The 26,761-nt window shown below is 43.8% G+C and overlaps 2 protein-coding genes across 2 annotated transcripts in view; one reads left to right on the top strand and one right to left on the bottom strand.

Moving 5' to 3' along the window:
- LOC141112265 (synaptotagmin-2-like) overlaps positions 1-26,761 on the bottom strand; it is a 180,076-nt gene that overhangs the window by 17,058 nt on the left and 136,257 nt on the right. The window contains exon 7 of the mRNA XM_073604900.1: positions 14,756-14,867. Within this exon, the coding sequence (XP_073461001.1) occupies positions 14,756-14,867 (112 nt within the window). The remainder of the gene's footprint in view (positions 1-14,755; positions 14,868-26,761) is intronic.
- LOC141112991 (uncharacterized) lies at positions 556-2,684 on the top strand. Its single transcript, XM_073606067.1, has 3 exons — positions 556-1,019; positions 1,795-1,924; positions 2,007-2,684. The coding sequence occupies exons 1-3, from the start codon at positions 859-861 to the stop codon at positions 2,652-2,654; spliced, it is 939 nt and encodes a 312-aa protein (XP_073462168.1). The 5' UTR covers positions 556-858; the 3' UTR covers positions 2,655-2,684.

Raw genomic sequence — 26,761 nt, 5'->3', positions numbered from 1 at the left:
ACAGAGTTGGTAGGACTGTCTATCACACTTGAACTGGGACCATTGTTCATCACACATGCACTGGGATGATTTTTATCAGTCACACAAACATTCACATTCCCATCAGGAAAAGTCACAGTTTCTGCTGCAATACCAGCTGTCTCCTGAAGCTGTGCTGTAGAGTCTTCAGCAGGTTTAGGGCAAACAGCTTTAGTCCTCATGCACACGGACGTTTTTACAGCCGCGTTTTTTAGCGTTTTTTACAGCTTAAAAACGCCTGTCTATGTTAGTCTATGGATTCATGCCCACCTAGACGTTTTTGAGCTGCAAATAGCCTAGGCGTTTTTAAGCTGTAAAAAAAACCCAGGACCAGTGCGTTCCGAGGAGCGGCGCTAGAGCTGTAAAAACGCGAAACGCGGAAAAACGCGGAAAAACGCGACCGCGGCGTTTTTCCGCGTTTTTTAACTCCGGCGTTTTTTGGTTAAAAAGAGATGATTGGACACTGTAATCTCTGTAAAAACAGGAATTTCCTGTCTGGACATTAGATTACCCAAGAGTCCTTTGCACAGCCGTGTGACTGTGGTGATATTGGCACCAAGATGGCTAGTGCAGTCTCTCAAGTCGAATTAATCAATGCGGTACAGGCCCATCCAGAATTGTGGGATGTGGCACATCCACTGCATGGAGACCACGTCCGCAAGGTGAAAGCCTGGGAGGACATATGTGCTGCGATTACCCCTGGCTGGGAACAAATCAGAAATTCTGAAAGAAAGGAGATAAGTAAGTCTATTTTCCTTGAATGCATGATCTGTTTGTGTGTAATGTAAATGAAGATTGCATATTTAACCCTTTGTTTTCCATGTTATTTTAGGTAAAATTATGCAGCGGCGCTGGAAGTCCCTACGTGACCGTGTCAGGAGGGACCTCACGGACGAAGACAAGGCGGCACGTAGCGGAGCACCAGCGCCAACCAAAAAAAAGCACGTTTACCACACCAATCTCCAATTCCTCAGGCAAAATATGCAGAGCCATACCAGACCGTAAGTTTTTTGCATATATTTGCCTATGTACATTGCTTTTCAGGCAGTATGTTCCATGGCTATTGTAACCACTTTCCGAACGCCACATGTACATATTCGTCGGCAGAATGGCACGGCAGCACAAATGGGCGTACCTGTACGTCCCTTTTAAGTTGCCGCCTTGGCGGCGCGCTTTCCCATTTTGAGGTCCATGAGTCTGACAGCGGGTCCTGGGGACTCAATGTCCGCGGGCACACCGGCGATCGTCTCAGGGAGAGGAAGAGGTCAATGCCAGTGTAATTTTTACAGTATGTCATTGCAATTTTAATCGCACTGATCGCTGTAAAAATGTCAATTTTTCCAAAAATGTGTCCAAATTGTCCAATGTGTCGGCCGTATTGTCGCAGTCATGCTAAAAATTGCTGATCTCTCCCCCATTACTAATAAAAACAAATTTGCAATCATTGCAATTTTAATCGCACTGATCGCTGTAAAAATGTCAATTTTTCCAAAAATGTGTCCAAATTGTCCAATGTGTCGGCCGTATTGTCGCAGTCATGCTAAAAATCGCTGATCTCTCCCCCATTACTAATAAAAAAAAATTTGCAATCATTGCAATTTTAATCGCACTGATCGCTGTAAAAATGTCAATTTTTCCAAAAATGTGTCCAAATTGTCCAATGTGTCAGCCGTATTGTCGCAGTCATGCTAAAAATCGCTGATCTCCCCCATTACTACTAAAAAAAAATGGTCGGGGCTAAAGTAGTTACGTTTATACAATTTGTATTGTTTGCAGGACAACTTCAAATTTTAGACTTGGAGAGGTGGCTGAGGAAGATACAGAGCTTCAGAGACCAAACAGTCCAATGATCACCTCTGGATCTCCACGACCGATCAGCGAGGGAGTTGTTGAGGGCACAGATGAGGTAACTGCTTCGGTCTGCCTGTCTATCTCATTGTCTGTCTGTCCATGTACATGTCAATGTAAACATTTTTGTTCTTTTGCAGGAATCGAGGGCTGTGGAAACACCGTCTCCTGCCAGTTTACAAAGTGGAGAGCAGCGCGGTCGTGGCGGTGTTCGTGGCCGTGGGCGTGGACGTCAGGCGAGGGGCGGCTATAATCCCGAGGCTGATGACAGGGTGCTAGCACTGCTGCAGGAAGTGCGGCAGGAGAGGCGCAGTATGGATGCCTTTTTAGACCCCAATAACCCACGCGCCTGCTTCTGCCGCAGCCTTTACCACATCCTGGAGGACATTGGGGGAGACCAAGAGAAACTTTGTATGGATCGCATGTACGGTATTGCAATGCAATACAGACATGCAAAATTGAGTGGTGGGCCACCTCCATGCGATCCATATAATGTTTCTCATGATCCCCCAATGGCCCCTGGGACCTCAGCAGTGCTAGCACCCCACTCTCACTATCAGCCCCCTCCTCCACGCCAACCACCACCTATGCCGTCCCAGACCTCATACCATAGCCTGCAAGCGTATGCTGATTGTCCACCTTCTACCTCCCATTTTCAGCCCTCATACCCTCTACCCCGCTACCAGCAAGATTTTGGGAGTGATCGCCAGGCCCAACCGTTACCCCGTCCCCAATCCCCACATCCCCAATGCAATCAACCATCCACCACCACCTATCACCATTTGTAATCACAAAATAAAATCTTTTTTTTCTTGAAATACCAGTTGTGATCCCAATCCTTTATTTAATTTTTTATTTTTTTTGAAAAGTCTTTTATATGATGCACAACAGCACTCCTTTGCACTCTGCTTGCCCTGAAGGCAGAGTGCAAAGGACTCTATCGTACTCTGCCTTCGGACAAGCGTAAGCTTGCTCTTTTTTGGGCTTAGCCTAGGCTTACCCCGAAGGCAGAGTCAAATTGACTTGTAGAACAATCGTTGACAAATGGACCAAAAAATAACAAACTTAAATTTTGAAATGCTTTATTTCAAAAAACACAAGACAGCAAAGGTAGATGTATTGCAAATATTTTTTAGACATAATCATTCTGCCATGATACCTCTCCATCAGGGGATTCAAAAAATTCTGCAAATTGGTTTCGAATGCTCATGACACGTGCAGTTGAACGCAAGTCCATAAATTGAACCCTCTGAAGTTGTCTAATGGGCTCCTGTTCAACATTATTTCTGTCACTGTCCCGCAGAAAATTGTGCAGAACGCAGCATGCCAGGACGACTTGAATGGCGTTGTCAACATCCAATTGCATACATGTCAGCAAAACTCGCCATTTGGCCGTGCACACCCCGAATGCACATTCAACAACACGGCGTGCACGGCTGAGCCGATAATTGAAAATTTTTTTGTTGTCGGCTGAGACCAGTGCCACTGTATGGCCTCATTAGATTTTCAGCCAGTCCAAAGGCCTCATCTGCCACCATGACTAATGGCAAGCTGGGTTCTTCAGTGCAGGGTAGAGGCCTGCTTTCAGGAATATTGAGTCGTCCCTCATGTAGACGACGTCCGAAGGCCGACTCGCGGAATATGCGGGCATCACCTTGGCTTCCATATGCTCCCACATCTACAAACAGAAATTTGAGGTGTGCATCGGACAATGCCAGGAGCACCACCGAAAAATATTTTTTGTAATTAAAATATGAAGATCCAGAGTGGGGAGGCTTCTTCACCCTGATGTGTTTCCCATCAAGGGCTCCTATACAATTTGGGAACTGAGTTTTTTCCCAAAAAGTGTCCACAACTGATTCCCAGATGTCTTCGGTTGGCTCTGGCATTACAACGTTATGCAATTCCTCCCATATTGCCACACATGTTTCCTTTATTATTTTTGAGACCGATGAGAGGCCAAGGAGGAAGTAGTGATGCAAGGAGGCATAACTTTGTCCCGTGGCAAGGAACCTAAGATAACATAATAAATTTAGTTATTGAAAGAGTAAAGCATAAACATAAGTCCTAACCCTACCCATAAACCTAACCCTATCTCCTAACCCTAACCCCTAACCCTAACTCCTAACCCTCTAACCCTAACCCTAACTCCTAACCCTAACTCCTAACCCCTAACCCTAACTCCTAACCCTAACTCCTAACCCCATACCCTAAACCCTAATCCTAACCCCTAACCCTAACCCCTAACCCTAAACCCTAACCCTAACCCCTAACCCTAACCCCTAACCCTAACTCCTAACCCTAACCCCTAACCCTAACCCCTAACCCCTAACCCCTAACCCCTAACCCTAACCCCTAACCCCTAACTCCTAACCCCTAACCCTAACCCCTAACCCCTAACCCTAACCCCTAACCCCCTAACCGTAACCCTAGCCCCTCCTCCCATATGTGTATGCACTTACCTGAGTGTCACTAGCATCCGTTCCTCCGGTGACACAGAGCTACGCATCACAGTGTCCATCCTTGTGAGCCTTGGCCTGAGCCTCTCCAACAGGTCATCAAAGAGCGGCACTGACATCCTTGTAAAGTTGAAGAACTTTGTTGGATATGAGCGCAGTTGGGAATAAATATTGCCAAAGTACCCCGTAGAAAACCGATTGGATACCATTGGATGCACCCAAAATCGACGTCTGCTGCTTCTCTCCTCCTCCTGTCTCATTCTCCTCTGCCTCCGCAACACAATCAGAAGGATTGCCTCATCGATCTTTTGCATGACAGGATCCATATTTCTCAGAAAAATACTGAAAAATACTGAAATATACTGAAAACTCTGAAACACTCTGAAACACTCTCTCCTCTCTCTCTCTCCTACCAAAATGGCACCGACACATGCTCATTAACATATTTTCTTTGGTTTCTGTGGCATTGTGGGAAATTTGGGAGTGTATATAGCTGAGAGATGTGTTTTTCATTGAAAAACGCTACTTAGCGCTAACGCGGAAAAACGCGCAAAAACGCGCAAAAACGCGCAAAAACGCTAATGCAAAACGCGGTAAAAATCGCGTTTTTAACGCCGGTTTTTCCAGGCGTCGAACCTAGCTTTACAGCACGTTTTTTAAAACGTCCATGTGCATGAGGACTTAGACTCAGCTAAAGGGTGATAATTGGCTCTGCTGAATCTTGTAGTTCATCTGCAGGAATGTCATTTTTTAAATGCAAACTTTGCTGTACTGCAGCATCAGTAGGTACAGCATTGCTACACATGGGACTAGCAGCCTGATTGTCACTGGGCACATTGTCAGTATCAGTCACAGTGTTGAATGGCACAAAAATTGTTTTATCCACAATATGGGACTTGACAGGCTTTACCTTGTCAGGCACATTATCTGTTATGTCCTCATCATTAAATGCCAGCTGATCCCCCCGCATAGGAGATTCCATTACCTGGATGGCCCTGAGCATGCCTCCTGAGTCCTGGGAAGGCATGGGGCTGCTTACCTCTCCCTGAGGGGGCAGGGGGTCTGAACTGGGGGTCTCCTCCTCCACCTCCATCTTTGTCATCCTCGCAAACCTTTTATCATTGCAAAACTTTTCCTTAAATGGCCCATCTCTTCCTTCCATCATGGCCACAATGGTTTCTTGGTGTTCCACCCGGACCTTGGCTAGCTGGATCTCCGGATCCATGGACCCACGTCTCTGGCTATGCAAGCCCTCACGTTGCCTTCTCAGGCGCTTCAGCTCCGCTCTGAGCTTGTACAGCTTGTCTCTCTCCTTATTCAGGACTTTTATCCCGGCCACCACTCGCTCCCGGATGGCCCCGGAACCTTCATCCTCACCAGGGGTAGAGAGATCCCCAGCCATGGGTTGTACAGGGGCAGGTATGTTACCTGATGGCCCAGGAGATGGCTGAGAGCTTCCAGCAGGAGAGGCCCCGCTGGCCTCCATGGCTTCCCCAGAAAGGAGCCAGGAGGGCTGGGAGAGATTTCACCACCACTCCCCTCTCACACGGATCACCTGGAGCAGCTCCAGAGAGACACCTTCCTCCTGACACACCTGTGCTCCAATGATGGGTGGGGCACTATTCCTCCCACTGACACCAATGATGAGGCACTATTCCTCCCACTGACACCAATGATGAGGCACTATTCCGCCCACTGACACCAATGATGAGGCACTATTCCTCCCACTGACACCAATGATGAGGTACTATTCCTCCCACTGACACCAATGATGAGACACTATTCCTCCCACTGACACCAATGATGAGGTACTATTCCTCCCACTGACACCAATGATGGGGAATTATTCCTCCCACTGATACCAATGATGAAGTACAATTACTCCCACTGAAGCAAACAATGAGACAGCATTTTTTTCCCCACAGACATCAGGACCTTTTCTATTCCATATGGCCATAGTCCGTCCCCTCTAAAGTCTGAAGGTCAGTTAACTGGTCCTTTGTTTCAAAAGTTTGGAGACCCCTGTGCTACACTGATTGGTTTTACTGCTCCATGGTTAAGTGATGCCCTCTGCTGGTAAACTGTCAAAAGGCAATTTACCAGTTACAGACCTACTCCAGCCAACATTGTTTTTTTAGTTTTGTATAAAATGTAGACCAGATAACATTTCTATTAGCATTTTATTTCTGCGTGTGACCCCATTGGGAAAGTTCCCTTTCTCTCCCCATAATTCCCAAGAAATAATAGCTTCTACCACAGATTTCTCTCTGCACTCTGGACACAGGGGATTGCACTCGGCACTGCCACCATTTCGAGAATGCCTAGTATTTTTTTCAGTGAATACAAGGCATTCTCTAATTGGATGATGTGGAGAATAGGGGTGAATCGTGAATGTGATCACAATTTGCATCCTGTCCGGAGAATGTCTTGTATTCACTGAAAAAATACAGTGTTCTCTGAGTGGTGGTGGTGCCAAGTAACTGATGCCCTGTGTGGAAAGAAGAAGCAACTGGAGAAGCACCAGGGAGATCACTGCATTTAGCGTGAACTATTATAGTGATTTTCTGCATCCCCAGTGACTCTCCAAACCTCAGATGTGGAGACTTACAGCAAAGCCAAGCTGGACTAATGAGTGTTTGCAAAAAACATAATTTCTGGAGCTCTGCTTTAAATAAAACAATTCTTCTGTTATTTTATTAACTACTTCAGCTCCGGAAGATTCCCCCCCCCCCCCTTCATGACCAGACCATGTTTTGCAATACGGCACTGGGTTATTTTAACTGACAATTGCGTGGTTCTGTGACTTTGATCACCTCTGTGGTTTTTATTTTTTGCGCTATAAACAAAACAAGACCGACAATTTTGAAAAAAAAAAATATTTTTTTACTTTCTGTTATAAAACATATCCAATAAAAAAAAAAATGAAAACAAAATAAAAAATGTCTTCATAAATTTAGGCTAGTATTCTGCTACATATTTTTGGTAAAAAAATCCCAATAAGTGTATATTGATTGGTTTGCGCAAAAGTTATAGCGTCCACAAACTATGGGATATACTTTATTAATTTTTATTTTTTGTTTGTTTTTTTACTATTAATGACGGCAATCAGCAACTTACAGCAGGACAGTGATATTGCGGCGGACAAATCGGATCCTAACTGACACTTTTGAGACTTTTTGGGGACCAGTGACACTAATACAACGATCAGTGCTAAAAAAATATGCACTGTCACTGTACTAATGACACTGGCAGGGAAGGGGTTAACATCAGGGGCGATCCAAGGGTTAACTGTGTGCCTAGCCTGTGCTTTCTTACTGTGGGAGAGGTGCTTTTACTATGGGAAGGCATTGATCCATGTTCCTGCTTTGCAGAAACCCATGATCAATAAATTCCCTACTGACACAACGACAATCTGCCTTGTTTACATAGGCAGATTGCCATTCTGCCTGTGTACTGTACCATCGGCGAGTGTCGGTGGACATTGAGTCCGCAGTGCCCAGCCACTAGGCTTCCACTGTGTGTAATCACAGCGGGAGCAGGTTGTCGGCGGCACACGTGAGCTGTCAGATCACGTAGTAGGTACGTGATCTGGCACAGAATGGCCACCCTGGTTAAAGTGGGATTAAACCCAAAAGCAAATATTTATTATATTTCAGCTTATCAGTTTTTAGATGTGATGGCTGCATTAGTTTTGTTTTTAGGCTTTTTATTTTCACCTGGTCTGTGTTTTTTAACAGAACAAGCTGTCCTCCAAATGTAGCAGTTAGACCAGCCATACACGGTTCGAATCTCAGTTGGTTGAGCATTATTGGGCAGGCTGGATGTACCAAGTTGATCCATCGATCAACTTGGGTACAACCAGCCTGCTGGATTCTCTTGTGATTATCCCTAGCTAATAATCGCTGATAATCACTGTCTTCTCCTGGCGGGGATGGCTTCCCCCACCCACCCCTGCCCCCATTGCCAGGAGAAGACAATTGCTGATTACCCTGTAAGCACTGTCTGTGTTGGGGGAATTGTGCGAAAGAAATTTGCACCGTGTATGGCCAGCCTTAGAAGATTGAGATAAAACATTTACCACTGATTTGGGAAGGGGTTACGATAACCACCTGTTGCTGTAACTACTTGTGTAAGTGCAGGATGAGCTGGAGTTTGGTATGCTGCAGTATATTACATTTTTGGTTTTGGGTTATAGGCTAGGTTCACACCGCTGCAGTGCGAATTTAGCACGATTTTGATCCGACTGCGTTGCGAATTTGCATTGCGAATCCTTTATGTGTTCTTGCGATTCTACTGCAAATTTTGCAATCTATGGAGCTGAATTCGCATCGCACACGGATCAAACTCGGACAGGACCCTTTTTTTACGCAGGTTAGATTCGCAACGCATTGATGTGAACGGCACTCATGGAAAACGATGTTATTAAAATGACTTGCGAATTTGAGCGATCGCAGTGGCTCAAATTCGCAATAAAATTCGCAGCAGTGTGAACCTAGCCTAATACAGCTGTAATGCATCAGGCATTCAGGAAGGGTAGAAAACTCAGAAGAAATGTACCTTGGAGTTAGTACGGTACAATTTTAATTCACTCTTCCATCCGCTCGGCCAAGTACAACGGTCAGACAGCAAGTGATTGAGGATAATACGCAGGGGTTGTTACAATGGAAATTTACACACACATGGGACTGAGCAGTGTTCATCCTACTCCATCAGACAGAGCAAGCTTCAATGTGGGAAGCTCTGCGGCACTTTTTAGATAACGCGTGGTGCTCTGGGAATCCTTGATTATATTCGTCCCTGTTCCCCGTTTCAGGGACGAAAAAGGCCTGAATCTTTGCCTGAATTCAGCCCTGAAATGGAGCCAAAGACGCACAGTGTTTCTGTGCAGTGCGCTCCGCAGCCGCAACAGAGATATGTGAACCGACTCCATAGGGAGCCAGTCACATTCTCCTACTATGCTAATTGGATACGGCAAAATCCGCGTGTGAACGGTGTGAACCCGGCCTTATTTTTCTTTTAAGGCATGTACACTTCAAATCTGACTCTGTGAGATACAAAAAGGAAAAAGCTCAGTCTACGTCACATTTTTTTCTTTGATCGGTCAATAAATGCCACAGCAGCTTTCTGAATCTACAACATGCCTTATAGGCCTGATCGACAGATAACATATCTAAAATGTCAACTAACCTTATCAGTCCCACTGCATACATTGATTAAACAGAGAACACAATGCAGTCCCACTGCATACATTGATTAAACAGAGAACACAATGCAGTCCCACTGCATACATTGATTAAACAGAGAACACAATGCAGTCCCACTGCATACATTGATTAAACAGAGAACACAATGTTTAACCACTTCCGGACTGCCGCACGCCGCTATACGTCCTAACTTTGAAGAGGGATATCTTTGTTATGGCAGCAGCTAGCTGCCATAACCCCGGTATCCTCTTGTTTGCCCCGTGGTCCGGTTTCTGATAACAGTGGTCTCTGCAGCGGATTCACCACAAGATCACTTTTATCGATGACGGGAAAGGGGCCCCCCTCCCGCCACGCTCCGGTGCCCTCCGCCGCTTACCAGAGCTGTCGGCAGCGGTGGAGGCGCTCGGATCTTCACCCTTGCTGGGCATGATGAGGGGAAGATGGCCCCCCACCCGTCTCGATAACAATGCAGGACGGAACCGACATCATAACGTCACTTCTGTCCATAGCTCTTAAAGGGCCATTTTAAAAAAAAAATTTTATTGCATTTAAGTGTAAATATGAGATCTGAGGTTTTTTGACCCCAGATCTGATATTTAAGAGGTCCTGTCATGCTTTTTTTCTATTACAAGGGATGTTTATATTCCTTGTAATAGGAATAAAAGTGACACTTTCTTAGTTTTTTTAAAACAGTGTAAAAATAAAAGGTAAAATAAAAAAAAATAAAAAAGTGAGTGAGTAGTGCCCGCATATGAAAATGGTGTTCAAACCACACATGTGAGGTATCACCGCGATCGGTAGAGCGAGAGCAATAATTCTAGCCCTAGACCTTCTCTGTAACTCAAAACATGCAACCTGTACAATTTTTGAAACGTCGCCTATGGAGATCTTTAAGGGTAAAAGTTTGTCGCCATTCCACGAGCAGGCGCAATTTTGAAGCGTGACATGTTGGGTATCAATTTACAAGGCATGACATTATCTTTCACAATATAAAAAAAATGGCTAATTTACTGTTGGCTTATTTTTTAATTCAAAAAGATGTATTTTTTCCAAAAAAAAGTGCGCTTGTAAGACCGCTGCGCAAATACCGTGTGACAGAAAGTATTGCAACAACCGCCATTTTATTCTCTAGGGTGTTACAAAAAAAAATGTATAATGTTTGGGGGTTCTAAGTAATTTTCTAGTAAAAAAATAAAACGTTTTTAACTTGTAAACACCACATATCAAAAAGAGGCTCAGTCCTTCAGTGGTTAACCTGACAGAAATACCTTTGCAATGATTAACTGCATTTATTATTTGATGCTTATAGTAAAGACATACCCCAAGCCACAGCATTGCTCAAGGCCTGCTCCTCCTATCATCCACAGACAATCAGGGCACTAGCTCCTGTAGCCTGTCACCACTCACCATCAAAGAATACAGACAGAGATAAAAGCTGCATTCCAATGTTTGTTCAACTTGTTCATAAGCCAGGAGTGGTGAAACTGTCAAGAAAGTGTGGTTCCTGGGTGGATTTATTATGTATAGTATGCAGCTATTGTGCTAACTGTTCAATAAATATGGCAAGAAATGATTAACATTGGAGTGCGGCTTTTATCACTCTATATTATTGGACTCTGCTACCTAGTCTAGGACAAATGCTCAGCAGATGCATAGTAGGTTAAACTGGTTGTTAACCCTTACATATACCGAGTGAAGTGACAGGCCTCAAGTGATTCACAGAGATTAAACAAATCCTCCTCCTAAGTTGTACCTGTTTACCCTCAGCCATCTCTCCTGTACTGCCACCTAAGACACAGATCAAAGGCTATAATTCAGCAGTAGAAGGCAGGGGGTGGAATATGACATCACACACTGCACAGCTCAAAGAAGAGAGATCTGTGTAACCTCAGAGCTGATTGGTAGGGAAAGGACACACCTACCTCCACACAGGAACACATGCACAGCTGAGACTATCAATCACAGGCTGCGTGCTGGAGGAGTCGCCCCCCTCTATCTCTTGGAATCAGGAAAACCTTTCAGCAATGAGCCATGCAGACAGCAGAGAGAAAGGACGCAGTGCTTTGCATTGAGGCAAGTAAAAACTATAGAAGGACGTTTTGTTAATTTTTCAAGTCTGAGGGTTACAACCACTTTAACTCATTGGTTGCAAGTATGACAATGCAAATTTTTATACCGATAAGTGTAACACGCAGACTTTCCAGCCTACAAAAGAAATGCAAAGTGATTCACTGGAAAATATACCAGGCAACTGTAATAAAACAAACATATGTATAATGTGCAGTTGCCCAAAGCAACCGATAAGATTTCCACACACTGAAATCTGATAAAAGTATAATTTAAACTAAAGAGGAACTGCAGTCTGCTTACATAATTTATAATAAAAACATCTTTGCCATTCTGAAGCTTCCCTTCAACCACTTTGCATATTATTTTATATATACTGCGATTCTGTACTTACCAAATATGCTGCAGAAATCTCCCCCCACTAAGTCTGGGTGCATCCATTTTAACTATGGGCAGCTGAAGCTGCTGCCTGGTCACTTTCTGGATTTACACAGACACACAGAGGCACATTTCCAGCTCTGCAGCTCTCAGTCCTCTTATAACTCATCCCTCCTCCCTTCTTGGCAAACTCTCACGAGAGTCAGAAAGAGAGCTGTGCATGATGCCATAAGCCTAGGGTTTTTACCAGACAAGAAACATGAAGTGGGCTGTAAAAGGTATTTACTGGTAGAAAAAATGTTTTACTATCCAAAGTTAAAACAACAAGGGCAGAAGATTTAATCGATGGAAAGATGAAAAAATTACAGAAGTTCCGCTTTAATTTGACTTTTAGGGACTTATGCATACAATATATAAAACTTACACCAAAAAAAAAAATTAGCAAGACAGTATTAACAGTATTGCTTAGGGCCTTCATATAGTGCTCTAATTTTTATATATTTAATGCAGTGTTTCTCAACCTTTTTCAGTCAAGGCAACCTTTTAAACTATGGATAGCCTTGAGGCACCCCATTCTAATATGTAAAAAAAACTATTCTAATAATTTTACATAATGCAGCAACAGCCGCTCACATAGGACACCCAACATTAGAGGTGATTTATTCTTCCAAAGCAAACACACCTTTGCACAATGGCACTGACTAGTATTCTAATGTTTCTCTTATTCTTCAGTTTTTCTCAATCACTCAGCTAATGGCACCCCAGTGCTGATGGAGTGGATCAGAGAGGGGCAAACAAGGATGCTGTGCAGGTGACCAACATCCTTTCTTATCAACTGATAATGTCATTGGTTGTTAGGATGCCAGTGGCTAGAAGGTCGTAATGGTGTACATTGTAAATCTGTGGCTTTGTGTGACTAAAAGGCAGGCCTGATCCACCCGCTGGCTTGTGTACAATTTCTGGGCAATTTTAAGGCAATTTGCCAAGGCACCCCTGAAGAAACCTGAAGGCACCCTGGTTGAACAAGGCTGGGTCAGTGAGTGGGTTCCCAGCTTTCTTATCTTCGCCAACAGAAATAATGCAATGGATCACAATCATGCGTGGAATAGAGAGAGCTTGCAGAAAGGAGGTGCTCTGTGAAGAGACATGGGTCACAAAAGTACTGCAGTAGGCTGTTCAAGTATCACATTGCATGCAAATCAAAAGAAACAAGCGAAGTGCAATAGATCGTGTGAAAAAAAATTATTAACACTAGAATAAATGAAAGAATTACACAAAAAAACACTGAAAGCATCAATCACAGAGCCTTGCAGCAAAAACAAGACCACCGACATGTTTTGAGGTTTCCTCAGAGACTCTCATGGAAAATGTTTTCCTAGCTGGTTTGGCTATCCCATCTTTGCAGTTATGGCAGCTCCATCATACCCTGATTTAAGCTGTCAGTATTCTACCCTTCCTTTGATACTGGCTAATATGGAGTAAGAGAGGATGATCTGTACACACACTGGCCCAGGTTATTTAAAGTGTTTGTTACGCTAGCATTTCATATTCCTGATATGTGCCTGCTGTACCATGTACTTGTATGAAAAAAGTATCCTATTCTCTTTGTATTGCTTTCTTTGTGTGAAATCCCTAGGGTTCCTGCCAGTCCCTCTGCGTTCCTATTAAAAACTGACTACACTAAGCAGGATCACACACTGTGGTCAGTTATCTACCTATGCTGGGAACTCATTGTGTTCTCCTCCAATGGTCAGGCTTGTCCTGACACGCCCCCTCTGCACAGCCTTTCACTGCTCAGTGTGCTGCTGCTCCTCCTCCTCCCCCCGGCTTATATGCAGCTGAGAACAGTGGGAGTGTGATCACTTATAAAAAAAAGGGGGGGGATATATATTAATATATTTTTTTATATCTATACACAAATGTTTTGCCTTTCATTTCAGTTTTAAACTGAATGGGTTTTTTTACAAGGTGATCGTTTACAATCACTTTAAGTGCCTCTGTGATTGATCCTTTCGGCACTTGTAATGCTTTTATTTATTCTATTGTCAATACATGTTTTATCTGCACTAGTGTCTAGTCTGCTTCACTTGATTCATTTACAGTATGCTGTAGTCATGGTATTGTCATTTCCCAAGTGGGGTCCTTCTGGAAGCCACAAGGATTGTGCATATTGGTAAACGCCATTTTTTGTTATCACTTGCTCATGTTTGCATACATACTCCTGCCTGGAGAGCGCTTTGTGTGTGTCTTTTTGTGATGACATTGCATGCAGCCTATTCTTACTTTGTATCTCTATTAAAGCATTTCAGGTACTGTAGGCTCACAAATAAAGCACTCACATTTTTAGTTAAGGCCAAACTCTAGGCAACAATTATTCAAAAAATTACTAAAAATACAGTTAAAAAAGATGCTTTTGGCTTCAATATTCATCTCCTCTCTAAAACCTGCAGAAACTCCTCTCTGCCACATGTCCTCAGTCGTCTGCATTGAATGACACTTAATCTGAAAGAATGAAGACGCACCCAGTGCATGAATCTGCCACTGAAGGGCAATACCAGGGCACCTTGAAAACAAAGTGTCATAATGAAGAGTGGTGCTGATGTCACTTTTATGTTGCTCTAAGGATCACCTGCATTTCATGTATCCAGCCTAAAGACTTTGGAAAAAGGCAAGTATATATATAAAAAAAAGCAAAAAATACAGGGGGCGGGGGGTTCCAGGGGAGAGGGGAAGCACTGAGTGAAGAGACCTTAAGCCAAATTTTGGCATTAATTACATTACCTCTTTCCTGAATAACGTTCTGTGAGCTGGTTTTGAATTTTAGTATCCCGACTTCAATCTTTTGTGCAGTGGGTAGACATTTCAGTGAGATGAGAACCTCTCCAATAATGTCCTATAATCAAAAAGGACAAAGAAAGAATTAACAAATATGTGTACATCTACATACTGTAGCTGGATCATTTAAAAGGAGAAGTGCAGCCAAAGCTTATTTGGCTGTACTTCTCCTGTGGATCACAGGAGTGCAGTGCATTCTGCACTCCTGTGACCCGTTTGCAGCCCGCAGTCGGCTGATGTCACAGAGCCGGTCCAGGCTGTGGCAAGATCATGACAATATGGTCGGGATCTGCCCACAACCTTTGACCAGCACCTAGTTCAGCCTCTCAGTGAGCTGCTGAGAGCCTGAGCCAGCCACCAACTCCACAGCTCAGCACTCCAGTTAGTGCAGGGAGGCAGAGCAGAAATGGGTGACTGACAGTTACCAGCTCTCTGCTCATGGAGTTCTGAGAACCGAGTGATCACTAATGTTTGATTGCTCAGTTCTTAGTCTTAGAGCCGGCATTTACCTAGGGAAGTAGGATTCTAAAATAAAAAAATCCCATACTTCTCTTTTAAGGCAAGGGTGTCCAACCTTTTGACCTCCATGGGCCAGATTGGAAGAAGAGGAATTGTCTTGAGCCACAAATAAAATACACTAACAATCCGGATAGCTGATAAGCAGAAAGAGTCTGGAAGATCACAAGTTAACGATCACTGATATAGATAATGTACCTGATAAAACTTAATTTTGTATTAATATTTTTTATTATAAAAATAAGAGAGGGCAACATAAAACTAGTGCAATATTTTACACTGTTTTTGACAAATGAATGCATCAATATCTGGTTTGATGGATGTAGTAAAAATTCTCAATGAGTTCTCAAGGTGCTCATCAGGTATTTTGGTTCTAACTTTGCCCTTTGTGTGCTTCATTCTTGAAAATAGTTGCTCAGAAATATAGGTGCTGCCAAAAACGGATGACCTGACTAAGGTGTGATTGTGAAGAGTGGGATATTTTTCTTTGGGTAGATAAAATTTATAAAAAGTCCAGTAGAGAGACGCTGTCAAATTTTTTATTCAGCCACATGTGTAAATACATTTTTACAAAAAATTTCAAAAATAAAAATAATTTTTAAGTTTACGATTTTGTGTTGGGCCGCATTCATAGCTGTCTTGGGCCACAGGTTGGACACCCCTAATTTAAGGCAAACTAGTCACCTTAATAAATAAAAAAAACATCACTTGCTAGCACCACTCTGGAATAACTCAGGAATAATTCGACCAACACCATTTGGACTGAAAATTGGCCGTAATGGCAATTTATTAACAAATAATAATACAAGAATATTCCTTTAAAACAGAAACATAATAATAACCATGAAAATCACTAATCAAGGTTGCTGATCTTTGAAGCCACTAAAGAACCAAAACTTGCTTTGTATCTGCGTAACCACATATCTGCAACACACCGACTCGGGGATGATCCCAACTCTCCATATTCTCTGCAGATACCTCCATGTCCCAAGTTAACCTACTGTTAACTGGACTTTTACAGAGGACACTCATATCATAGATGAGTCCCCACTATGTGATCAGGTTGCTAATTTACAAGGTCTCCAAAGATCCCAACTGCCTTGACACTACGATTACCGATGAGCACAAAACCAAATTTTCAGGCGGGAAGGCGAGAAGTTTTTCTTTTTTTTTTTAACAATATCTTTATTGAGTTTAAAGACAAACCAACATACAAAAGAAAGACTTTGGTTGTTCATTGTTAAACATAAATAGGCAATACACTCTTTCAGTTAATAAACAAATATCAATTCACATGTCTCTTGTGATTATTAAGTACATGGTTACAAGAATTGACCATACTGTCAGCATGAACTTCATATAGCAACAGTGGAGATCAGCACATTGAAGTACATGGCAGGACCAAGGAATGACATAGCATTATATTCACCCTGGGGTAAGGGTCAGAGGGCTAGCTATCCACCTACCCCAAATTTTGTGGAATTTCTTATTTCTCTTCCAGATTTCAAACGTAAATTTGTATAGTGGTATAGAATCGTTAATCAGCTTCAACCAAAGGGATTTCAGAGGTGTCTGTGTTCCTTTCCAGGACAAGATAGACTTTTTCACATAAATATACAGAATGCAGAACAGTCTCTTAGCATGAGACAGTATGGGCAAATCACCAAAGATGCCTAAAAAGCAGTTCTTGGGATGAACAATGTTTTTTGGAGACCCACCGCCGAGGAGATAAAAGAACCTACATCCACCCAGAAGGCTTGAACCACTGGACAGGACCAGAAACAGTGTTGGAAATCAGCGGTTTGGCTACAGCCTTGGAAACATTCAGCTGAGGGAGACGGCCCCATTTTATGTAACCTAGCTGGAGTAAGGTGAGAATGGGGGAAGATTTTAATGTGTATAATGTGGTCCCTAGATGAGATAACTGAGATCTTGTAGGTGTCACTAAATTCTGACCAGTCATCTTCCGTGAGGGAATTGCCCATAGAGGTCCATTTTGTCGGAGCCATGCGGAACCTAGGGTTAAAGTCAGTTTTAAGGGCAGCATAGTAAGTGGAAATGAGTTTAGTGGGATCAGGGTGTCTTAGGATTATCTCCAATGGGGGTACAGTTATAGGGTCGTCTAAAGAGCCAAACTGAGCACGAACAGCATTTTCTGAAAAAAAACAAAGATAATAGCTGATAATAATAGAACAGGTAGGAGCGAGGTAGGTCAAAGTCAATGCATAGTTGATGGAAAGATTTAAAGCCCTGTGCATCGTATAAGAAACATACAGTCATGGCCGAAATTGTTGGCACCCCAGAAATTTTTCCAGAAAATCAAGTATTTCTCACAGAAAAATATTGCAGTAACACATGTTTTGCTATACACATGTTTATTCCCTTTGTGTGTATTGGAACAAAACAAAAAAAGGGAGGAAAAAAAGCAAATTGGACATAATGTCACACAAAACTCCAAAAATGGGCTGGTCAAAATTCTTGGCATCCTTAACTTAATATTTGGTTGCGCACCCATTGGAAAAAATAACTGAAATCATTCGCTTCCTATAACCATCAATAGGCTTCTTACACCTCTCACCCGGAATTTTGGATCACTCTTCCTTTGCAAACTGCTCCAGGTCTCTCTTATTGGAAGGGCGCCTTTTCCCAACAGCAATTTTAAGATCTCTCCACAGGTGTTCAATGGGATTTAGATCTGGACTCATTGCTGGCCACTTTAGAACTCTCCAGCGCTTTGTTGCCATCCATTTCTGGGTGCTTTTTGACGTATGTTTGGGGTCATTGCCCTGCTGGAAGACCCAAGATCTTGGACGCAAACCCAGCTTTCTGACACTGGGCTCTACAGTGCAACCCCAAATCCTTTGGTAATCCTCAGATTTCATGCCTTGCACACATTTAAGGCACCCAGAAAAGGCAGCAAAACAACCCCAAAACATCATTGAACCTCCACCATATTTCACTGTAGGTACTGTGTTATTTTCTTTGTAGGCCTCATTCCATTTTCGATAAACAGTAGAATGATGTGCTTTACCAAAAAGCTCTATCTTGGTCTCATCTGTAAACAAGACGTTTTCACAGAAGAATTTTGGCTTACTCAAGTACATTTTGGCAAACTGTAGTCTTGCTTTTCTATGTCTCTGTGTCAGCAGTGGGGTCCTCCTGGGTCTCTTGCCATCGAGTTTCATTTAAATGTCAACGGATAGTTCACGCTGACACTGATGCTCCCTGAGCCTGCAGGACAGCTTGAATTTCTTTGGAACTTGTTTGGGGCTGCTTATCCACCATCCGGACTATCCTGCTTTGCAACCTTTCATCAATTTTTCTCTTCTGTCCACGCCCAGAGAGATTAGCTACAGTGCCATGGGTTGCAAACTTCTTGATAATGTTGCACACTGTGAACAAAGGCAAATCTAGATCTCTGGAGATGGACTTTTAACCTTGAGATTGTTGATATTTTTCCACAATGTTGGTTCTCAAGTCCTCAGACAGTTCTCTTCTCCTCTTTCTGTTGTCCATGCTTAGTGTGGCACACACAGACACAGAATGCAAAGACTAAGTGAACTTCTCTCCTTTTTATCTGCTTTCAGGTGTGATTTTTATATTGCCCACACCTGTTACTTGCCCCAGGTGAGTTTAAACGAGCATCACATGCTTGAAACAATCTTATTTATCCACAATTTTGAAAGGGTGCCAAGAATTTTGACCACCTAATTTTTGGCATTTTGTGTGACATTATGTCCAATTTGCTTTTTTTCCTCCCTTTTTTTGTTTGCCAGATGAATCGGCAACCTTAGCGTTTCAAGTGCCACCCTGGGGGGCCGGACATTCCATAAGAACGCTGTGCAGATCATATCTATACTCATAAAAATGGATTTAGGTATTTTACAAGGGGAGTTAGCCAAAACATACAATAACTTAGGTAAATATATAATTTTAAGGGTATTGGCCCTGCCCACAAGATCTAGAGACAAATCCATTCATTGCTTGGTTTGTACTTGTAGCTGAGTTAATAAGGGACATAGATTATTAGCAATGTAGGAAGATAGAGGTAGCTGTACAACAACCCCGAGATACCTAAACGAGGACACAACCTGCAGTCTGGAGTCCAGGTGAATTAGTGGAATCGCAGCGGGATCCAAAGGAAAGAGATTAGACTTATCCCAATTCACCCGGAAGCCAGACTAGTCGACCAAAGTTATTCATTTCGGACAGCAAATTTTGAAGTGACTCGTGTGTATCAGCCAAGTATACCACGTACAGCGAGACTCGTTCCTCTATGGTAGAGATGGGGAGACCCTTAATTAAAGGGGAAAAGCCGATGCACTCAGAAAGAGGCTCCATAGCTACAGCAAATAGGGGGGGTGACAATGGACACCCCTGCCTAGTGGCCCTAGTGATTGGGAAAGTATCAGTAACATGTGAGTTAACTCAGATACAGGCCATTGGAGAGGTATGGAGGAGTCTTATCCACGCTATAATACGGGGGCCAAAGCCATATAGCTGCAGCACCTGAAAGAGATAGGGCCATTCCACACTGTCAAAGGCTTTGCAAGTACAGTCAGGTCCATAAATATTGGGACATCGACTCAATTCTAATCTTTTTGGCTCTATACACCACCACAATGGATTTGAAATTAATACGAACAAGATGTGCTTTAACTGCAGACTTTCAGCTTTAATTTGAGGGTATTTACATCCAAATCAGGTGAACGGTGTAGGAATTACAACAGTTTGTATATGTGCCTCCCACTTTTTAAGGGACCAAAAGTAATGGGACAATTGGCTGCTCAGCTGTTTCATGGCCAGGTGTGTGTTATTCCCTCATTATCCCATTTACAAGGAGCAGATAAAAGGTCCAGAGTTCATTTCAAGTGTGCTATTTACATTTGGAATCTGTTGCTGTCAACTCTCAATATGAGATCCAAAGAGCTGTCACTATCAGTGAAGCAAGCCATCATTAGGCTGAAAAAACAAAACAAACCCATCAGAGAACTGTTTGGAACATCCTTAAAAAGAAAGAACGCATCGGTGAGCTCAGCAACACCAAAAGACCCAGAAGACCATGGAAAACAACTGTGGTGGATGACCGAAGAATTCTTTCCCTGGTGAAGAAAACACCCTTCACAACAGTTGGCCAGATCAAGAACACTCTCCAGGAGGTAGGTGTATGTGTCTCAAAGGCAACAATCAAGAGAAGACTTCACCAGAGTGAATACAGAGGGTTCACCACAAGATGTAAATAGCCCAGCTTTTTTCACCTATGTCCATTGCACAGGGCTACCACTAAATTACTCTCCCTTCGGGGGAGCCTCACCTAGTACTTGGGTGGGTTCTGTTTCGGCAGGCCCTCCAGAGAACGGGGTCTGTCTGGTTTTGGCCAGATAGACCATTGTAAAGTACCTTTGTCCCTGTCTGGAGCCTAACGCCCTGGGGGATCAGGGAATTGGCAGGTCTGTGTACCCGTTGCACTTTTTTGTGACCACTCTTTATGTGTGTTCACATTTTTTTGGCACCGAGTAAAGTTTTTTGGGTGTGTTATGCACGCCATAGGCTTTCAATAAAAAAAAAAAATAAGCGCCCAGCTTTGTTACCATGCTCAAACAACTTTTGAGTAGCGTGCAACATGCATTTTTGTGTAAGGTCCAACAAACAGAGCTCATACTCTCTGCGACTCTGCAGCCATGTATCTCTCGTGTTAAGAGTCGGGGTTAGTGGCATAGGCAAACTTCACTGTTAGCATGACTGTCTCTAATTCCTCAGTGCGTTGCTGATTATTTTTGCGTAAAACACCAGTGATGGACATGAAGGTACCCCTCAGTGTGATCTTAAAGTCCTCCCATTCTGATAGTGGATCTACTGTGCCCAAGTTGACATTTCATCAACCAGCAATACCTTTTTGCATTCCCCCTGCACCACCTCATCCTCCAGCCAGTAAGAATTCAAGTGCCAAATAGTAGGGCTGGAACCTGGGAGGAGGAAGAGGTCCACAGAGAGAGGGGCATGGTCTGACACACCCCTAGGCAAGTAGGACACAGCAGATATAATGGGGAGAGTGTCCTCTGCAGCAAACACCAGGTCAATACGAGACATGGTGCGGAAGAGTCCGAGTGGCAGGAGTATTAGCAGACATCAGGATGTTTCCAGCGCCATATCTGTGAGACTGTAAACTTGTGCCAAATCAAAAAGGGAGGGAAAGAGTCTGCCACCACCCCCCAAGCGGTCAATAGCTGGGTCCAATATGGCACTAAAGTTGCCCACATAAAGAAAGGGGCCCGGGGGTCTAGACAATAGCATAAATGATAATTTGGATAATACATCCACAGAAAATGAGGGAGGGATATAAACAGTCACTAGGGTGAATGTCACAGAGGCAATTTGTAAAGTGAGTATAATAAATCTCCCATCGGGATCCAGTTTTACTGCGGAGAGGGATTTGGCCAGTAGAATAAAGACCCCCGAGAATAGTTTGTGTGTGTGTGGCGTGGTAGGGCTGAGCCAGCCACAGCGCTTGAGGGCTCTCACCCTCGTACCAACAAGGTGTGTTTCTTGAAGGCAAATTATATGGGGGCGACATTTTTTGAAAACAGAGAAGACCTGGGACCGCTTTTGGGGTGCATTCAAACCTCTAGTATTCCATAAGACTATCTTTAAGGTAAATAGTATATAATGATCACAGAAGTATACAGACATATATACAGACATATGTAAAACATTGTTGGTCATGCCACCTATAACACACATAAGCATAAATGCAAGACAATGTAAAGGTCTAAGGTCAAATCAGCAAGAGCATTAAAGGGAATGAATATGAAAAAAAAAGTACTTGGCCAAAGGCAACAACAACAAAAACAAGATTTAAAAAAAGAAAAAAAAGGTCCATAGGAAGCCCCATTCCACCCACCCTGCTTGGCCTTGCAACCCTTAACCAAAAAAAAAAAAGACACAAAACTCTCGGTTGAGGTCAGAACTGTCCCGTGGCCATGCCACCTAGTGGTGTGGGGGTAGTATGGAATCTGGAGAGGCTCTCAACAGTAAATAGAAATTATAAAGAGGTCCTGTTCCGGGATAAGGGTCCACTGCAGGTGTAGAGAGAGATGGAAGACACCAGGCCTCCCCGTATATCAAAGAGCATAACAGCCAGGAACATGGAAGATACAACTCCGGGAGAGAAGGCCAGGTGCAGTGGGAGAGTGCTCTTTTTCCGGTCGCAGGAGAGAAAGCAATAATCATAAGGAAGTATATAATTAGCATGGTGAGAACAGTAAACACAAACATCACAGCCTGGGCAGGTAAATGTAGAAGTCTCAGGATCTGTAGTGAAGGAAAAAAAAGGTAATTTCAAGGAACAAATGCCACAATCGTTCACCTCTGCGTCTAGGTGCATTTCCATATCGATCGTTCAGCCACGCCATGCCTTCTTTGGGGTGTGTGTAGAAGAAGGCTTTACCATCATGGATAACACATAGCTTAGCAGGGAAAAGCATAGCATATTGTAAGCCTTCAGTAAGCAGGAGGGCTTTCACTGCTGCAAAGGAAATGTGGTGGCGTTGAACTTCGACGGAGAAACCAGGATAGACTGAAATGGTATTGCCATTATATTTAAGCAGCCCTTTTTCCCTTGCAAGGTGTAGAATGGCGACCTTATCCTGGAAATTAAGGATCTGTGCAATAAGGGAGCGTGGAGGGGCTCCTGCCGGAGGGGGAGGTGGAGGGGTGCAGTGCACGCGCTCAATGACATATGAGAATGATGGCGAATCAGTACCAAAAATGTCCCTCAGCCAGGAGTATAGTAACTTTCAGGGTGGGATCCCTCTGCCCGAAACTGAGATTATTCCTGCGTGAGCGGTTCTCTAGGTCATCAAGTTTAGCGCGGAGGATTGCCATCTCACTTGTAGTATCATGCATTGCAGCAGACAAGGGGTGCACAGTATCTTCCGAGGAGCTTATACGTTCCTCGGTGCCCCGGTTCTATCTCGTAGATTCTGAACATCTTGTTTCAGGAGTGAAAAATCCATACGGATAAATGCCATCTGAGTGGAGAGTGAGGTCTTACAATCCTGTATGGCCAGCATAATAGTAGCTAATGTAGGCTTATTTGAGGGAGAATCAGTGGCCTGGCAGCTTTCATTGTGCTGTGAAAGGTCCTAGAGCAGCAGAGAGTCTATCTGGGTAGTGAAAATAGCAGGAGTTGATTCACTCACCCATGTAGCAGAGTCTCTGTCAGCAGAGGAGGAAGCCTGCAGCATGTCTGATGGCCCTGCCTGTGTCCCAGCGTAATCTTGCCGCCGGAACCGAGCGAGCTGTTCCGCCATGGATGGAGGCGCGGGCAGCCCGTATTTCACCATTGCAGCCAGCCTGGTGGATGCTCATGGCCTTGGGGAAGGATACAGCACCGTTTGCAAGGAGAGAGGACTCTGGATTAAGGCAGGATGTCCGTTGAGAGCCAGAGCAGTGTTACTATGCGGCCATTCGCTCCACCATCAAGCCACGCCCTCATGAGAAGTTTCTTTATTGTCCATTGGCTTCAGACTGATTGGAGTTCTCCTTGATCCTGCCTAGACCACTTCCAAGTCCCTCCTGATCCCTCAAACCTATCAATCCTGGTACATAAATGTACTCCTAAAAAGTTCAGGCGCTGTATGGAGAACTAACATATGGCAGCCTGTGTAATGAATGTTAGCCCTCTGCAGCTAGAGGGGAACCCAAACACCGGGGGGGGGGGTGTTGTGCAAAAGAACAAACAACAAAAAATTCCTTTTAAAAGCGCTGAGGGGGGATGGCTACAAACCACTTGAGGCATACCTCAGAGAAGTCATAAAAATGTCTATGCCACGGTTTGTGTAAAAAGATTTATTGTAAAATCAAGTTTGGGGAGATAGTGTCACCTCTGAGGAGAGCTGAAGTGTCAGTGAACCCACATCCCTAATAGAATGAAGAAAAAATTACTCAAACATGAGTGTATATCCTCTAGTGGGACTTTGATTTGGGTCACTGACAGGTAGGTAAGTATTAATATATTGAGTAGAGAAGTAGAAATGAAAAAAGAAGATTTATTTATTATAGAAAAAAGATAACAACATAGTAACTGTGACATAACATAATGAGCATTAAAATGGATGCATATACATGGAGACCAGAAGAAATAACATTGACCAATTCTATTGTATAATAACAGATAGAAAAAACCCAACATTTCGAGGTAAATTAACCTCTTCTTCAGGGGTAATAAGTTTTGGTCACATCAATAATTTATATCTACGGTCAAACGAGAAAAAGGACAAGATTTAGAAGCATATACAATACATTAAACAATTTGCTGCACTTCCAATATTGGTCCTAGATGATCATATATATATAGCCAAGCATATATTGGACAATAGTATAGATACTAACCGTGTGTGCTAATACAAACATCCAAGGCATCCAAGGGGGATCAGTGGGCTGCAGACCCAGAGGGACCAGAAGAGGGACAAAGGCAGGTAGCTGGGACAAGAAAAGGAACAGGGACATGAAGGAACCTGAAGAAAAAAGAAGCAGTGGGGAGAGGTACCGCTGGGTGGATACTGTCCCCGGAGCTGGCAGGGGTCCCCCAAACGTCAAGACAGCTCCACAAAGGGCGTCTCCAATGGCACCTATTGTCACTCCGTGAAGGAGTAGGACAGAACCAATTCACAGGAAGTGGTCCCCATGTCGTCCCAGTCACTATGAAAGAATCATAGTGTCAGCCATGGAAAAGGTTAAAACATGGCTGACAGTAGAGCTGCACGATTCTGTCCAAAATTATCACGATTCTCTCACGACTCTCGCTGCATAAAATCTTTCACATTATACAAAAAAAATTGGGATAACTTTACTGGCTAGTTTTGTTTTTTTAATTAATTAAAGTGTCATTTTTCTCCAAAAAATTGCATTTAAATGACTGCTGCGTTTGCGGGATAGAAAGTCTGCTTGGATGTTCTGAGCCCCGGGGATAAAGACTGCCGAAATATTCGCTAGATTTTTCTGGGCCCACGACATGATGGGTTCGACCTCTTGGAGTAGAGTGAAGCTCAGATTTCCCCCTTGTCTCTTCACATAGGAGACTGCTGTGGTGTTGTCCATCTTCAATAACACTGATTCCCCTACTAGGAGATGCGTGAAGGATTGAAGGGCGCACCAGGTGGCCCGAAGTTCCAGGACATTCGAACCCGGGTTGTGAAGACGGGCATCCCATTTGCCTTGTGCAAGTTCTGACCCGCAAAGGGCTCCCCAGCCTGCGCCGCTGGCATCGGACTTGACCGTAACCCATGTGATGGGGCAATGGAGTGGCAGGTGAGAAGATTTTTGCGCTGAAGCCACCAGAACAGACTGTTCCTCATCGATGGAGTTATGGAAATCAGTTGATTGACGTCCCCTGACTTCCATTGCTGGAGAAGCCCCGACTGAAAGGGGCGTAACCTCCATAGTGCCCATTTGACCATGGGGGGCCGTACAGACTATCGTTCCTACAATTTTCAGGCATTGTGATGCCTTCAGGTGTGAGGGGCCCAAGGCCTGCGAGATTCTTTCCTGAATTACCGGAATCTTCTCTACTGGAATGGAGATGGTGCCTTCCACCGTATTAAATTGGGCTCCCAAGTATACCAGACGCTGGACTGGATCTAGATGGCTCTTCTCTAGATTTGGGAGCCAACCGAAATTGGTTAGAGTAGAGATAACCAACTCCCTGTGGACTAACAGTTGTCCTCTGTCTTGGGATAACACCAGGAGATCGTCGAGGTAGTGGTACAGGCGTACCCCTTTTACTCTGATGAGAGCCACTACGGCCAGAAGGACTTTGGAGAACACGCGAGGTGAGGTTGTCAGACCGAAAGGGAGGCAAATGAACTGTAGGTGTTTTTGTTCGACTTGGAAACGAAGATATTTGTGAAGATCCTCTGCCACAGGCACGTGAAAGTACGCATCCTTTAGGTCGATTGAGATCAGCCAATCGCCTGGTTGTACTGCTTTCTCAATGGTAGACAAGGTCTCCATTTTGAATCTCTTGTACTTTATAAATTTGTTTAGATAAGTTAAGTCTATCACCGGTCGCCATGAACCATTTTTCTTTTGCACTAGGAAGAGAGGGGAGTACACACCCTGTAATTCTTCTTTCTTCAGAACAGGCACCACCGCTCCTTGAGATTCCAGCGAATTCACATAGGATAGCAACACCTGCTTCTTTTCTTCTGATCGTGATAGAAGGGTAGAGATTGATCTGGAGGGGGGAATACTGATGAAGGACCATGTGTGGCCTGAAGAGACCGTCCTGATGGTCCAGAAATCCGAGATTGAGGCCACCCAGGCATGCCGGAAGAGAAGCAGACGGGCCCCCACCTGACCCGCCTGGGCAGGCCCAACCTCAAAAGGGCTTAGCCGGCTCACGCCCACCGGGTGCCTGTCTTTTAGCGGATCTCT

The sequence above is a fragment of the Aquarana catesbeiana genome, linkage group LG11 (assembly GCF_042186555.1).
Source record: "Aquarana catesbeiana isolate 2022-GZ linkage group LG11, ASM4218655v1, whole genome shotgun sequence".
Lineage (NCBI taxonomy): Eukaryota > Metazoa > Chordata > Amphibia > Anura > Ranidae > Aquarana > Aquarana catesbeiana.
Note: the sequence above shows the minus strand (reverse complement) of the source record. Positions and strands in the feature narration are given on the sequence as shown.

What these genes read in the sequence shown, in the direction of transcription:
- LOC141112991 (XM_073606067.1), top strand. Translation starts at nt 859, where the DNA reads ATGCAGCGGCGCTGGAAGTCCCTACGTGACCGTGTCAGGAGGGACCTC. An exon ending in ATGCAGAGCCATACCAGACC is followed by an intron (nt 1,020 to 1,794) that starts GTAAGTTTTTTG and finishes TATTGTTTGCAG; the next exon opens with GACAACTTCAAATTTTAGAC. An exon ending in TTGTTGAGGGCACAGATGAG is followed by an intron (nt 1,925 to 2,006) that starts GTAACTGCTTCG and finishes GTTCTTTTGCAG; the next exon opens with GAATCGAGGGCTGTGGAAAC.